The 15857-nt window shown below is 39.7% G+C and overlaps 1 protein-coding gene across 1 annotated transcript in view; it reads left to right on the top strand.

Moving 5' to 3' along the window:
• Nucleotides 1-1694: 1694 nt before the first annotated feature.
• Nucleotides 1695-15857, top strand: part of LOC125695153 (cytosolic phospholipase A2 epsilon-like) — a 31212-nt gene continuing 17049 nt past the window's right edge. Inside the window, exons 1-6 of the mRNA XM_048949284.1 lie at nucleotides 1695-1776; nucleotides 2216-2251; nucleotides 7703-7775; nucleotides 10811-10947; nucleotides 11637-11768; nucleotides 12246-12286. Of these exons, the coding sequence (XP_048805241.1) occupies nucleotides 1750-1776; nucleotides 2216-2251; nucleotides 7703-7775; nucleotides 10811-10947; nucleotides 11637-11768; nucleotides 12246-12286 (446 nt within the window). The 5' untranslated portion in view covers nucleotides 1695-1749. The remainder of the gene's footprint in view (nucleotides 1777-2215; nucleotides 2252-7702; nucleotides 7776-10810; nucleotides 10948-11636; nucleotides 11769-12245; nucleotides 12287-15857) is intronic.

The raw sequence follows: 15857 nt of genomic DNA, 5'->3' as shown, positions 1-15857 counted from the left end.
GTTTTGTGGCTGAGAAATGAACTAAGTAATGGGTTCTGATTGCACAAGGAGAGGATAGAGTTCCTCCAAAGGACTTTTTCCAGCGCAGCATCTGCTGTGGCAAGCTGAGGAAACCAAGCTGAATGACTGATCCTCTTTCATTTGATCAATAATGTGTGGTGGTTTATTTATTTATTCATTGTAGCAGATTCATACTTTATTTTTTAATACTGTATTTTCTCCAGAAAAGCATTCTTCTTTCTAAAGCTGGAAAAACTAGTTTTGCAAGAGCATAAATGGATGATACTCAACTGTGAGTGCTCTGCCTGGATTTATTCATAAGCATTTAACACAGATATAAAGTAACAAAGGCAGAAATTAAGGAAGAAGTGGATTATCCATCAGTATGAAAGGGGCTGATTTAAAAATACCTTTCGGATACCAAACCTTTCCTTACCACAAGCCCTGTGCCCTACTTGGGATCTGTGATGCAAGTGTTAGTACTACCCTCCCCCTGTCATCAAGCAGGGAGACAGGAAGGAGAGTGGCAGAGCAAGAATCTCATGTCACACACTCCAAAGTTTGCCAACCTGCAGACACATGCTAATGCAGGGCTCCTGTAATACATTGCCCTTACAAGCACTGAGTCACTGCACACTAAGTAAATTATAGAAATAAAGAATGGCACAGTTGGAGGGAACCTTAAAGATCATCCAGTTCCAACCCCCTGCTATGGGCAGGGCTGCCACCCATCAGATCAGGCTGCCCAGGGCCCCAGCCAACCTGCTTTGAACACCTCCAGGCACCCACAACATCTCTAGGCAGCCTGTGCCCCACCCTGCTGTGAGTACAGAATTTCTTCTTAACATCTAACCTGAATCTACCTTCTTTAGTTCAATGCCATTCACACTTGTCCTATCAAAAAGAGGCATCAGGAAGCATTTGGGACCCAGATGTTTCCGCTGTGGTGCCAGCTGGAGCTGCTGTGAGTGGGCACACACAGGAACCCTTTGTACGCTATACCTGCTGAATGAGTGGCTGTGCTCCCAGGGCCCACGCACTGAGCACAGCCCCTCCTGCCTCACCTATCCTCCCCCAGATTTCTCCTACTGCTTGTAGCTCCTGATTTTCTCTCACTGCACATAACTGCAAGCTTTCCTGGGAGATAATTCTTTTTTTTTTTTCTTCTTTTTTTTCCTACAGATAGACTAAATATCCAGGCAAAGGATACTGAGCATGTGGTTAGGTCACTAAGGCTAGCACAGAGATGTCCAAATAACGTTAGAAGAGCATGTATGCTGCAAATCTAGCTGAAGCACCAAGTCAGTTTACCTTACTGAGCAGCTTGCTGCTACAAGTGCTGGATAGAGTTCAGGGTATGGAAGGCAGCTTCTGGGATCTCTTCCCAGTGCTTTGGTAGCTTTGTGGTGAGGCTGAGAGCTGTGATTTAGTAAGTAACAGACAGTCGAGTTAACAGTTAGCAGTAGTATTTTGTAGAAACCCCCAGGTAGACAGGGGTTTCAGTGTACCCTGAAACACAAAGTAGGTAGAAAAGGAATCTCCTCATTCTGCTGACTCAGCTGACATGCTCCAATAGGCTGCAGGAAGCAGGGAGGGGACTGCCTAATGACTGGGAATAACAAAGGGGTGGGGCAGGAGAACCTGGTCATAAAATCCCTAATCCTCCACCCCTAATATGCATGAGGAGTTCCTGCCAGCCATACAGCTCGGTGTGTTTTATCATTGGACTTAGATGCAACTGGGGCTGCAATGGGATCAAATTTAAGTTCAAATGAGGTAAGCGAAAGAAGCTTTTAGCAGGTGTAAAGTGGGTGAAATTCTAATTTTCTATAGCCGAGAACAAGCTGTTTTAGGTGTATGGGCAAGCCACAGGAGGCAGGTTTGCTGTTCATTGGATCTTAGGGTTGCAAGGAGTGTTTTCCTAGGCTAGCACTGTGCAGAACCTTGTGGCATGTCTGTTTTCCAGTTACGTTTTCGGGTTAGCAGCATCACTTGATGTGCCTGCTGAAAGGAAAAGCTGCATGTCAAGAAAGCAAGAAGCTTCCATGGAGTTGTTGACATGGGTTTGGTGATTAGTAAAGCACCTAATGGCTGTCATTAATACTCATGGCCCCGAATCAGATTTTGAATGGGAGATGTTTTTAAATGCCAGCCTAAAATAAAAGCTGAACATTTAGTTTAGTTTTTTAACTTTGCCTTGTATTGTTCTTCCTAGACATTTACGGGCACCTCAGCGCCAGTGGAGAGAACGGTAGGTAGTAATTAGCTGCCCCTTCATTAAATGCTGTCCAGTGCTGAATGTACAGCACCAGAAAAATGTTGGGAATTCAGTGGCTCAGGGGAAAACTGTGCTGGCTTAGCTACAGAATGCTGAAAGGTTAAGCTGCAGCTTCAGTTCTGGGGGTGAAGTATTGCCTTACTTTTTTGATGCTTTTGGTGCTGTTGGTGTTGTGCTATATCTGGGCAGGTTTGTTCTTCAACAGTGCTCATTCTTGAATTCCTTCCCCTTTTTATATTATATTTTGATTTCTTTGGATGAAACTTGCCTCTTGCATTGTTCTTTCTGTGTAAGTGGATGTTTCAGTGTTTCTTAGTGCTTTAGTAATCTTTTTTTGTTACCTCTCATTTGAGTTATATGAGTATATATCTCTCATATAACTTAACTTTCACTGCGTACCTGCTTAAAAATTCAGCCTCAGAACATGTAAAACTGGAATGAATGTGTCTTATTTTGTCTCTCCAGATTCATTATCCTCACACTAGAAATAGTGCCAAAGCTCTAAATGCAAAACAAAAACAAAAAACAAAAAACCAACAAAAACCAAACCCAAGGTATTCTATTGAGGTGGACCTGAGGATGCATTCTTCAGCAAATGAAAACTTCCTGAGTAATTAGCAGACATTCAGGTTGATAAGTATTAGCATAAAGGAAAATGTCAGATTAGCTGCTGTTCTGAGCTGATGAATGGGGGGTAGTGGCAGCAGAATGGGGCTGTCTTCAGATACTTGCCATTGGCTGGGTGCTCTTGCCCTGCACTGGTGATGTGGTGGCTTATAAGCCTGGTTGGTTTGAGCTTTGATTGCGAATGATCCTGGTGGTGGGGGACTGCGGTGAGGCTCTCCCAGATGGCGGTGATTTTGGTCATTGTCTCATGAAGGTTTGCTGTTAGTGATGGTATCTGATCTCTGATTTTAACTGAGAGCCGTTTGATGCTGTCTATGCTCCTCCAAGGTGAAATGCCATAGTCAAACAAGACTTCGACTGCAATGTTTCTTTAAATAGTGGCTATGAAAATGATGTTTAGGCTTCTGTGTATATTCTCACAGTCAGAAGGAAGCATGCTAACATCACAAATTATTTTTTTTAATCCTTTGTTTTACAGGATCAAACGTTTTTTATTTCTTTGCCTTTCATTTTACAAATAGGTCTCTAGGGGTGAGAGCTGTACAGTTCTCTGGCCTTAGGTCACGCCTGTCGTCTTTGCAGTATTTAAGGTGGCAGAGCTGAACTGAATATAGTAAATACAACATGGAGTAGGACACAGAGCCCTTTTTTTCTTGCCGTTTTAGGAAAGGAAAACAAGAACAAGCAATAAAATCATTAAGGACCTGACTTTTTAAAATTTTTTTTGGCCATGACAATTAGTAGTTGTGATGATAAATATGTGGATGTCAAACATTTGAGATGTTTTATGCCACTCTAGCTCTATAAGGAAACTAGCTTTAATTACGAGTCAACGTCAGGATAATTCATGGAATGTTTATGTGTTTGTGATCAAAACTGAATTGGTCACTTAAATTAAAAAGATAATGTAAGGTACTTGGTGGGAAAATGTAGAGAAACAAACAAACAAAAAAACCAACTTTTTTGATTACTTGAATTACTGTATCATATCAAAATAACATAGACCAACATGGTCTTTACAGAAAGCCATGCTGAACTGTGCAAATTTTAGACTCAGTTTCTCTTCCAAGTTTTGGATTTATTCTAATGAGAATGCTGTGGAAGTGCAGGTGGGGAAAAAGTGAAAAACACATGAAAATGGCAGTCTGAGCCATGCACATTTTACATAGCTCTTGGAAGGAATGAAGCCTTGGTCCATTTGTTTTTATTCTGTGTCAACCCCAGTGAGCTTTGTCAACTTTTGACATGACCTAGCTATGGGATATTTTAAAATGGGTGAAATAAATATAAAATGCACAGTGCGAGGAAAGTGTTTATTATGCATCTGACCTTGCCTGAGGTAGCAGACATGGTAACGTAATGAAATCCTGCCTGCCCCTGGGGCTCCAGGGCTCTTTGAAGTTAGCAGGTGCCACATACCTGATGGAGGCCAGAGCCATGGCAGTGATGTGGGTTTTGGTGTCCTGCTGGGCTTTCTGACAGGGCTGAGCATTTTCTTTGTTGGTCTTCTCAAGTTTTAGTATAGGGATGACTCTTCTATTTTGTTTTGAAGAGAAAGCTAAGGAAAGAAGGCAGTGCTCTAAATACATCTGTCACGCTGTTTTGCTTTAATAATTGCCTTTTCACTTGATTTAACTCAAGAATATCATATGTGTTTCTAGTCTCCTGAAGAACAATTCCTTTAGAAGTGCAGAAGGAATTTTACTGAAATAGAGCAGTTCTAGGGTCCACTTACGCAGCTCTTATTCATATGGATGAGCAATACATGTGAACAGTGCCACTGACTTCCCTGGGAACAGATATGTCAGGATTGCACAAACGTGCCACAGGACTTTTATCTGACGTAGGACAGGGTGACCAATTCCTGTGTTTGTAATCTCATATATTTAAGTAGTTTCAACAGTGATTATTAAAATGCCTGGCTTGTGTTTCCGGTTTATGAGGTAACAATCAGGTCTCAGACCAAATAAACACAGAAGCCGAAAGTTGTAGTGCATGTAATAGCTGACCTGGGAGGCTTCTGGCCTTGGAATTCACCCAGCCTGTGATACGGTCATCATCAGATTAAAGGGAAACATGTGGAAATCATTGCCAGCATTAACAACATTAAGTCATTAACAGCAAAGGATCCAGTTTAAGATATGCCTCTCAGGAGTTCTTTTCCAAGTGACTGTAAGTTGTTGTGATCTGGATCTGACAAAGCATTCCAACACCTACATTTAGGAGACATAATATTGGACTTCTGAGTCTTCACAACCCTGAGTTAAGCACTGGGGATTGATTCAACACATTTGCAGAGTTAGATTCCATATATTTGGTGAGTTATACTGGTATGGGAATTGTCACAGCAGGTAAGGGAACCATGTAAGTAGGCACACCCAGCTGATGGGGAAAACTGAGCTCAGGGACGCAGTTATAGCTTATATCCTACCTCAGTATGCTACTTAGGGCTGAATGAAGAAACCACTACCCACTGGATAAGCAAAGCAGAGGTCTAGACCCTGGTATTTAAAGAAAAAGGCAAAGTTTATTTCCTAAAAATGGCATCCAGCCTAGTGGTTATAGCACTTCGCTGCAATGGGAGATTTTTCTACTCATGCCCATTCTTTAGTATTCAAGAGATGCAAGATTTAGCTTTTCTGGGGAAAGGTATTCTCTACATCTTCTGCTAAAATTGTACTATTGAGGACAAAGACACTCAGGATTTTTTTGGGTGCGAGAGTAGGGACCAGGTATACATGTAACAAATACATCAGTGTGTGTGGCAGGGATAGGCAAGCCTTGGTTGTTGATCCTTGGGTCTAGGACTGGTTCTTTATCATGCCCAATTATATTTAATGCATAGAATCATAGAAGGATTTGATTTGGGCTGCCCAGGGCCCCATTCAAACTGGCCTTGAATGCCTTCAGAGATGGGGCATCACCTGATCTCTGGGCAGCCTGTGCCAGTGCCTCACCATCCTCTGAGTAAAAAATGTCCTCCTAATAGCTAATCTACATCTCTCGCCTTTCAGTTCTAGTGATTTCTCCTTGTCCTATCGTTATCTGCCAATGTAAAAATCATAGAATCATAGAATGGTTTGGGTTGGGAGGGACCTTTAAGATTATCTAGTTCCAGCCCCCCTGCTATAGGCAGGGGCCTCTCTTATTAGATCAGTTTGCTCAAAGCCCCATCCAGCCTAGTCTCGAATGCCACAACCTTACTGGACAACTTTTTCCAATTTTCTCACCATGTCTTCATGATTTCTTCACAATATCTAGTCTAAATCTACCCTCTTCCAGTTTAAAACCATTTCTCCTCATCCTATCAGTACATGCCCTTATAAAAAGTCCCTCCCCAGCTTTCCTGTAGGCCCCCTTCAGGTACTGGAAGAAAAAAGTCAGTCTCCCTCATGTTTAATGCATGTGGAAAAGCACTTCTGTCAGTTCAACTCTAAAGTCTGAGCATTGTGTATTTTTGTTGTTTTTGATTGTCTCATGGGCCTTTTGCTTACCCAGGGGGAAGAGGGAAGGGTGTTAGCCAGGTTGTTTCTTCGAGGTTTTTGCCATCCTGAAGAAGCCAGGGGCTTTGTTGGTGAAGATGTAGATCTGCTTTATTACATTGTAATAGGGTCCATTGCCAAGTTATTGTCCTGTTTGCTTAATTTTGTCCAAGTGTTGTGAAACTCTACAGGATAAGATTTCTGCTGCAACTGGAAAGACATGGTCCAACAAAGCCTATAATATGTGAAGGAAATAGTAATAAGATACATTTGATTATGTAATGTCAGCAAATCATTTTTACTTTTGCCTCTTGTATTGATATAAACACTTCAGGTGCAAAGTGATAAAACCCATGTGCTTGTGTTAGAACAATATGTGTTCACTTTACTAGGGTGTATTATGTCTATGAATGCAGGCGTGAGAGAGTTTATGAATAAAATTAATACATTTTCTTACCAACTGGCATAGATGGAAAGATTAGACGTTCTGAGGCACAAAAAACCTGTTTTTGGTCTTTCATAGAACCAGTAGACTCAAAGCTCAATATCAGTTCTAAGAAAGTGTTAAGTGAAATTATATATTCATACAACAGTTTTAAAAAGAACAATGGTACCTATGAAATGGAGACGTTAATGCAGGAGTGGAGAAGCAGAGAAACATGTTAAGCAGTCATCTCAAAGGTGAAATGGGGAGGAAGTTCAATTTTAGCCTAAGGAACATGGTGACATGCTAGTTTAGTACATAGAAGTTATGAGGTTTTATAAAATAAAAATTTCTGAGCTGAAGGTACCTGATATCGAATTATGAGTTGATTCCCAGGATCGTCACTGATAAGAGTAGTTTAGTTTTCTGCTGGGAACCAGGGCTGTAGATCAGTGTCTTCATGAGAAATATCTCCTGACTCTCAGTAGCATTTCTGGTCTACTTGCACAGCAACTGTGACAGCTATTAGAGTCCCTTAGGCTGTCCATTACATTCCAGACCCAAGGACACCAAAGTGCATGATGTAAGGAGGCTCATTTTGATAGTAGAGAAGCAGAGTTAGAAGGAACTGTTTCTTATCAAACTAAACTCAACAGCTGTTCTCACCTTATGTAGTTTTGAAATCTGCACCTTATTTATCAGATCTAGAAAGGATTATATGCCAAAAATACATATAATTTTTCCAAATAGTTCAACTAGTTTGATAATAGCCCAACCTTAAAATCTGTTTTATCCACATGCTTAATACTTCAAGGTTAGAGCCTGCAGAAGTCTGACTAGAGACTGATATTCATCTTGCTGTTGTTTCTTTTTCTTTAAATTGTTCTGCAGAGGCCAGTATCTCCTTTCAACTTGCTTACTGTAAAAATACTAAGGCTGAGGAATGTCCGGAAGGCAGACTTGCGTAAGTACTTTTGTAGTTGTCAAATATTGCTTATAGTTTCTTATTTGGTCAACATTATTGTCATCAAGTCGTGTGGGAATACTGAAATGTATTGCTATAAGTTTGTAAGTTCTATTTTTACTGTTGTCCTAAGTACTGCTCTCTGCACCTTAGTATAAAGAGTCCAATCTGGGCAAGGTGGTGCATTCAATTTCAGGCTTCATGCCTTGTTGTATGAGACTTATTTTAGAGTGCATCGTCAACATTATGTTCACCAGAATCACGCTGAATGTGTCTCAAAATTAATTGTCTTCTCAGGATTTCATGCAGTTTAGCAGTTTCTAAGGAAACCAAATATGCATTTTAGTTTGTGTACTGTATATTTTGGGATTTTATCTAGTGTGATGGGTAGAGAGTAGAGAAAGCTTGTCAGAAGTTGGAAATGGTTGCTTAAAGGAAGAATGTTGTTGGAACATGTGGAAATTGTGCAACAAGATTATTTTTGAATGAACACTTACTATCAGAGAACAAATCTTTGTTTCACTCACTCATGGTATTCTATATTACTTAATCCTATGTTTTCTGCAGTGCAATACTAGTGTACTTATTTATTGGGTGTCTTCAGTTTTCTCCAAGAGAATATTCTATTCAGTGTTTATGTCTCGATACTTTTTACTCTAGAAATTACAGATCATCAAACTTTTATTTCCATAGTATCTGCCTTATCACAAATACTATTTGCAAAGCTAAAGAGTATTATAAGTTGTGAAGTTCTAGGTTTCTTAGAGGATAAAGATGTATTTTGATTTTCATAGACATGCACTTGATAGTTATAGGCTTTGTATGCACTGCATTTTTATTTAACAAAAAATAGCTATTCAAATGCTTACATGGTGATTTGAGTGGGTAGTCACTGCAATTGCACCTGCAAACCTGCATGCTCAATTGTGTGTGCATTTGTGTACTCCAGCAGGTCGACTGCTTATGCTTCAATTCATTGTGGTTGTTCACAGGAAAAGAAATTACTCACAATCATTGCTTGCCACAGTGAATAGTATGGCCTTTCTTCATGAAGCCAACTGGTTTGTTTGTCACAACGTATTGGCTTATTTCCTCGTGTTCTGGTCCCAAGAATGGATGCATGTTGTATATTTCTTCCCTTAAAATGCCCCAAATTCAGAACTTGAGTATGGTTTTCCACAGGTTTGTTTAAAGCATATTTGGCACAGAATTCTTAAGCAAGAGTGTCTTGTCTTGCAGAAAATTTGTTTTCTGAGAAAACATAATTATTTGGGGAAAAAAAATAATTTGAGATATTTTTGTCTGTAGCCAGAAGGACATGTTCTGAGGCACTGAAAAGGCATTTGAGAATCCAAATATTTTCGTTTTCCTTGAAACCTCAGTATTTTAGGCTGCAGGAAGAAATTAATTTTCTGTCTAATTTTATAATACAAATGATATGCTTCTCGTTACAATCCTAAGTTAATGCTTTTTTGCTCTGCTTTGGCTTTTGTTTTTGCTCTGATTAAACTTTGATGCTCCCCATTCCAGTGTTTTTTCATATTTTACCCTACTATTGTTCCAGAGTAAGGTAATTTTAATAGACTTGGGTATAGGCCTAGTAATTTAGACTGTGCTTTGGACCTGGTTCTGGCTGTGTTGTGGAATCCTGGGCAAGTTATTCAGGTTTTCTCAATGTACTTAATTGCTTAATCCTTACATTGCCACAGTGAAGTAAATCATTGGTGTGTGTCAATCTCTTTGAAAATGGAAACTCCACTATTAATCACCATTAACCATTTGAATTTCCATCTGCCTACACTTGTGCCTTTGCTAAAGATCTGATTGGTCATGTCCTTCAGATCAGGGCTGGCCTAGGCACCACCTGGATACGCTGTGTTTCCCATGGCAGTTACCAAGCTCCCTCAAACTACAGTAGTGTTGTTAACTGTGTGCAGCTTCAGCAAAGTATTATGGTAGAAAAACCCAATTCTTTAACTGTTACTGAAAGATAAGGAGGAAATAACAGGAAGAAAATTGTATTTAATGTGACACAGTAACACTCCTACACATTTCGGGTGATGCAGGGACTGACTAGGGGTTGAATTATTTGATCTCTTGACTCATAAGGTTCTTTTGAGAACCAAATGACTTGTTAAGCATTGCTAACGTGAAATTGGAAGAATACGTATTGCATTCTAGGCATGAGACCAGGGTCATTGCATCCTGTACCAACTTTCTGTAAGTTGCTCTCTGGCAATTTTCCATCTGAGTGTGAGGGGTTAGAATATGAAAGGAACTGACATCTTTGATGGTGCTTTCTTTTCCAGATAGGAGTGATGGCAGGATTTGTCAGTTTGCAGATAGGGCAGTAGAAGGGAATAGGATAAACTGTAACATAATGATGAAAACTTTTTGAGGAAAACTTCAAAAAATTGTCAAACATTAATCAAAATGAAATTGCTGCATTGTGATTTGTGATAAGGATTAACAGAGGAATGATACCTTTTGGCAAACAAACAAACAAAAAAAAAACCCAAAAAAACAAAACCAAAAGAAAACTGCATTCATTTAAACAATCACTTGGCTAAAGGCTTTCGACTACTTTTAAGTCCCTCAAAAATGAGGAGAGCATACAAGAAGACAAATCTCTTTGCTCTGATGTGAGTGCTCCTTGGACAGGGCACATATACTGATAATGCTCTTGTGCTTTGGTAGTGTTAAACTACTTCCTGCTCCAGTCATTGAGCAGTCATGAGTATAGAGTTTACTGCAGCATGGATAGGTGTGCATCTATAGAAAATGCTACTGCAAATAAAGAGTAATGTTTTAAAAGAGAAATAATTTGACCAAGATTAAAAAGTGGGAATCAGCATGACAAACATACAAGGATGTTTCTGTTTTCCAGTGAGTACTTCATTGTATTATTTATTCCTTAATCTACATGCTTCAGGAAAAATCCCCTATGGTGTTATCTCAGTCTTATTGGTGATAAACAGATATTGCAGTATTTCCTTCTCTAGACACATCATCACTCTGCTCTTTTTGTTATGTAGTCACCCTTTCAGATTGCTATGTGACATTGTGGTTGCCTACTGCCTCATCTGAGAAGGTTCGGACCAGAACCATCAGGAACAGCAAAAATCCAGTCTGGAATGAAGCTTTCTGTTACAAGATTGACCGACGAGTGAAGGTAATGAAAATAAATGCTTTTCATTATTCACTACCTGCATGTAGTCAGTACATCTTGCAATGCTACAGCAACTACAACTGTTGCTTGCATCCTCCTTGGTAAGTTTGGTACTTAGATGTCTACTATTCTGAAACAATAAGAAGCAATTAATTTCCCTGCAGAAAATGTCCACAGTATCCAGTTCCTTGTCCTAACATATACAAGTGAAACCCAAGATAAAGATCACATAGAAGATAAACATGAAGTTAGCTCTAGGTATGGTGGAAAGAAAATCCTTTAACAGCTGTGCCTGTTCTATATGCTTAGAGCCAAAGGTCACACACCAAATGCAGTAGCATTTAATACAGTTATTTACAACAAATTCATGAGTGTTCTGCATGACGCACCTTCCTTGTTTCCTTTCCCCAAGCATACATTCTATCAACTCAAGCCCCAGGGCAAATGTGAGGCAAATTATATCACCTAGGCTCTATGACAGATTAATCTGCTTCTTTGTGTATGTATTTATTGTTCAATACCCATGCTCCCAAATCCCCTTCCCTTTTATGTTTTTTGCAGTCCTTTTTCCTTCTTTCCTTCAAAAATTGGAGGGAAAAAGAAAGCCTAGTCTTGAGGTTTTCCTGTCTTACAGAATTCTTTGAAAGACAGTATTGAAAGAAAACCACAATATTCTTAACGTCTCTTTGCAGAATGTGCTGGAGCTGAAGGTTTGCGATGAAGACACAGTCACCAGGGATGATGAACTCTGCACGGTTCTCTTTGACATAGATAAACTTAGTGTAGGACGCACTGTTCGAGTGAAGTTTCAACTGAATCCACAGGTGAGCAATGGAATCAGCATGAAAACTAATTTTCTTCCACCAAAATATATCCTAATATAGCATTTCCCTACAGTTTCACTGAACTGTATTTCTTTGTTATTATCAGAAATAATTAAATCCCTATAGCAGTGTTCCACACCAGTTTGAACTTTTGTAATAATAACACAGCTAATTCTTTGCATTCGGAATTGAAATGTGAAAAATGGCTGTTTTATGAGAATGGGCAAATAATACATCTGCATGCTCGTATGTGATTTAGATGTCAAAATATTAGTTTTAGCAAATGTTTTTTCAGTATTTCAGAATTGAATACCTTCATTTGACACTGAAGTTTCTTTCTTTTGCAAATTACTCTTATGTTCAGGGAACTGTTCCAAGTGCAAGTATAAATATGTTTCTTTTACAAATGATACGCAACTTGTGTATGTGAAGAACATTAAGTAATATACTCTTCTTTCTGCTTTTTCCTCTTTTCAGACACGTGAAGAGCTGGAGGTGGAGTTCACATTGCAGAACACGTGAGTAGACTCTTACATTCTGTATAAGCTGTCATATTCAGTATAAAAGTAGTGTGGAAAGCTTATTCATCTGTGACAGCACTTTTCAACCGTCAGTCTCCAAAGCAGTGTCTAGATGTGTTCATTCAAGTCTAGTAAACTGGAATTTCAGAATTTAAATTTCAGAATTTATGATTTACATATCTGAAACTAATTTTCATCTGGCATGACTAATGCCTCCTGGGCACCTATGTCCTCCAGTTCTCTTTTCCTCATTGGGTTAGTATAGAAGGAAGTACAAGTTAAAATATTAAATAAACTTTAACAATTAGAAAAAGGAATGCTATACCTTGGTATCTTGTATTGACCCTTTTCTGGCACTCTGATGCAGGATAATATCCATCTCTGTAGTATGCTTTATCACTCTGGGGAAGTTATTTGAAAATATTTCTGTTTTCGATTATATGTGATATGTGTTGTTGGACTGAAAGCATTGTCAAAACAACCTTAGAGGTGAGCTGGTATTGCTGGGACCTTTGTGAGGCACTAAGGGTGTTTTTGGAGGATCGTCATGCTAATATGTCGGTGAAGAATTTGGAAAGTGCGATATTAGTTCCAGAAGGGAAATCAGGAACTTGTGGGGAAAGAGCAGTAGCACAGTGTTATGTGCACAAGCAAAAGAACTTTCAGAGATAAAAAATAGTCCCAGAATCTCTTATTACAAGTCATATAAACTTACCAGTCTGGATTGTTTGTTGTTTACTGTGTACCAAAACTGGCAGTAGACAAATATGCCTATTACAGCTCAGAGTGTCATGAAATCAGTAGCAGCAATGGGGAAGGAGCTCCACTAGATATTCCAAATGATCTGACTAAGGTCTTCCCAGTTATAGGATGGTTTATGGATTTGGTGTGTAGAATTATACTCTTGATGATTCTGTGTTTTGATGAGGGATGTCTGGGCAGGTGGGTTCATGTATGGGTGCAGAGGATGTAATGTGTGAGAGCTGGCTGTGTGTGGAAACTGTTATTTGAATCTTGCACCTAGTTGCATTTTCCTAGAGACCTGTTAGGTAGATAAAGTCAGAGAGAAACCATCTTCTGCAGAATCTGAGAATTCTATTGATTGAAGAAAAATAGTTGGGGACTATACAAGTAAAAAGGACCCTTGGCACTCCCAAGGAAGAGATTTCAGTTGCTACAAGAACGCTTCTGATCCACATTTTATTCATAGCATGGTAACTCAGTGACTAATGCAGTAATTGTGACCTGAAGAACTCCAGAGAAAAGGGGAGAAATTGCTGCACTTGGGATAGGGGATGTCACTGAGTGGATCCAGCTGGCCTGGAAAGATGAAAAACACTTGGGGAAATATGCTTCTTAAGGTAGATAAATGTTTCCCCTGCCATCCCTCATTCATGTTTCTTGCACATGCATGGAAGTTGATGGTGTTCTGCCTATCAATCGAGTGTGGAATAAATGTGTGAGCACACTGAGATGATTAAAAATAGTTTTCGAGAGAGCCCCCTTGCTAAGAATACTGAGGCGGCTTTTTGTTTGGTTGTTGTTGTTTTTCTGTCAACACAGAAAAGTGTTCTGTCAGGAATAATGAATGAAAGGGTTGGTAGACTAAAATTAGAGGCTACAGATTGCATTACCTGTGATAAGCTAGAGATAGAGAGATCTGAAACACTGAAGTAGCTGGGATGGGTCACCAGTAAACTATGAGCCAAAGTGGCCTCTCCTGTGGTGAACAAGCTCAGCAGGTTTTTGCAAGGCAGCCAAACAAGAATCCTTGGCTGTTCAGCAAGGGGTAAAATAAGCCCTGGGGAACATAATATGCACTTTGAAACTTCTGATTGAGAGAGACACCCACATGGGGAATTTCAAACAGGAAAAGGAACAGCATCCAGGAAAAAAATGGGGACATTACTCTGTAGATAGACAGAGGGATGTTAGTGATGCTGGCTCCCTGCTTAGATGCAGAAAAGATGTGCTGTCAGAGATAACAGATGAGACCTCTTTGCTGAAGCCAGGCTCCCTGAATCAAGGTTTGACTGTTGAAATTTGAGGGGAAACTAGTGGTTGCTGAGCCAAGCTCATGGGGTGGGCACGATGAAGCTCTGCAGGAAAGTACTGAGGAATAGATCTCTTCAAAATGAGATAAGAAGATACTTAGTGGCCAGAGAACCAACTAGAAGACTGTGTAAGCTCCTCTTCTTGTGATGTTAGCAGTCATCTTAAAGAATTAACCTGTCCCAAAAGCATCACTGCACTAGAGAAGTATTGACAGAATTAGAGATAATTTTCATAATTACAGCTTACCGTGTGTGATATTTTCTAAAAATATTGTATTATGATGAGAACGTGCTTTAAAAAAAATCTTTCTTTTTTTTCCTTTTTTTTAATTTGGCAGTTTATCTTGGAAATGATTATCATACTGTCTGACTTCATCTATTTATCTGAACTAGTTTGTCATTTCTTCCCTGTCTTTATCGCAGACTTTACAGATTACCAATTGCAAAAATCACTGTATTAGCCTGTTCTTCATTTCCAACACTTCACATGAATAATATCATACAGGAGATGTAATCCTAGGCCAAATAATTCTCCTGGGTTGCACCTATGATAGCGGCTTTGTCACTCCTATTTTTGTTTGCCTTACTGCAAAAGTTGTTTCTGGGTTACTTTTACAGAAGACTATTGCAAAAGTTCCCTCGATACAGAAATGGACTGTGTGAAATTGGTTTTGGTATTTGTTCCTGTTTTGTTCAAAACTCTTTGCTTTGATAGCTTGGTTTCTACAACTGCATGATGACTGCCCTCCCTAGTTTTGCCTCACTCTTGTTCCATTGCCTGCAATACTTTCAAACATACATCTCTGGCTGCCACTACGCATGGCATGCACTGAGAGCCAGACATTTGATCCTAACGGCACAGAGAGGAAGGCATGCTCCTTCCTCCAAGTACCTTTTCATCAGCAACCAAGAAAAGGGATTGCAAACACCCATCCAGTGTTTTATGGGCCCATAGCATGAGCCCAGCTGGCATGAGAGCTGCTGCCCTTGAGCAGCAGTGACAGAAAAGGTAAGGTCATTGTACACAGATTGTGGAATTGCATGTCTTAGTGCTTTTTGTGTTACTTTGTGGTGATTACCAATAGTAACACAGGCTCTCTCCTTCATGTTTCCCCTGGTAGGGTCCAGCGACAGCATGAGCCCTTACGGATTGCTGGGGAGACTGAGTCTCGCTGGACTCGGTGGCTTCGCTCCCTCAACATCCCTCTCCCTTCTGACTTTTACTGAAGATTGGGCCTGTCATTAAGTGGCCACAAATAGACTTCTGATGAACTAAAAGGTACTTCAAGTTTCCAAGGAGAGGTCTGAGGGGCCCAGAGTATTTCCGGGTCTGATGATCTTCTTTTTGGTCTCCTTCTATCTTTCAGATATCCCGAGTTGAGGAGGTGCATCTCTAACAATTCTTAGAAGAATGAAGGACTACTCTTACACAGCTTTTCACCTCAGCCCTTTCCTTTAATTTTTTTCCTAAATGTGAAAGACAGTGCTTAAAACTAAGCCCACTTAATGCAAAT

This window comes from Lagopus muta, chromosome 6, assembly GCF_023343835.1.
Source record: "Lagopus muta isolate bLagMut1 chromosome 6, bLagMut1 primary, whole genome shotgun sequence".
Classification (NCBI taxonomy): Eukaryota; Metazoa; Chordata; class Aves; order Galliformes; family Phasianidae; genus Lagopus; species Lagopus muta.
Note: the sequence above shows the minus strand (reverse complement) of the source record. Positions and strands in the feature narration are given on the sequence as shown.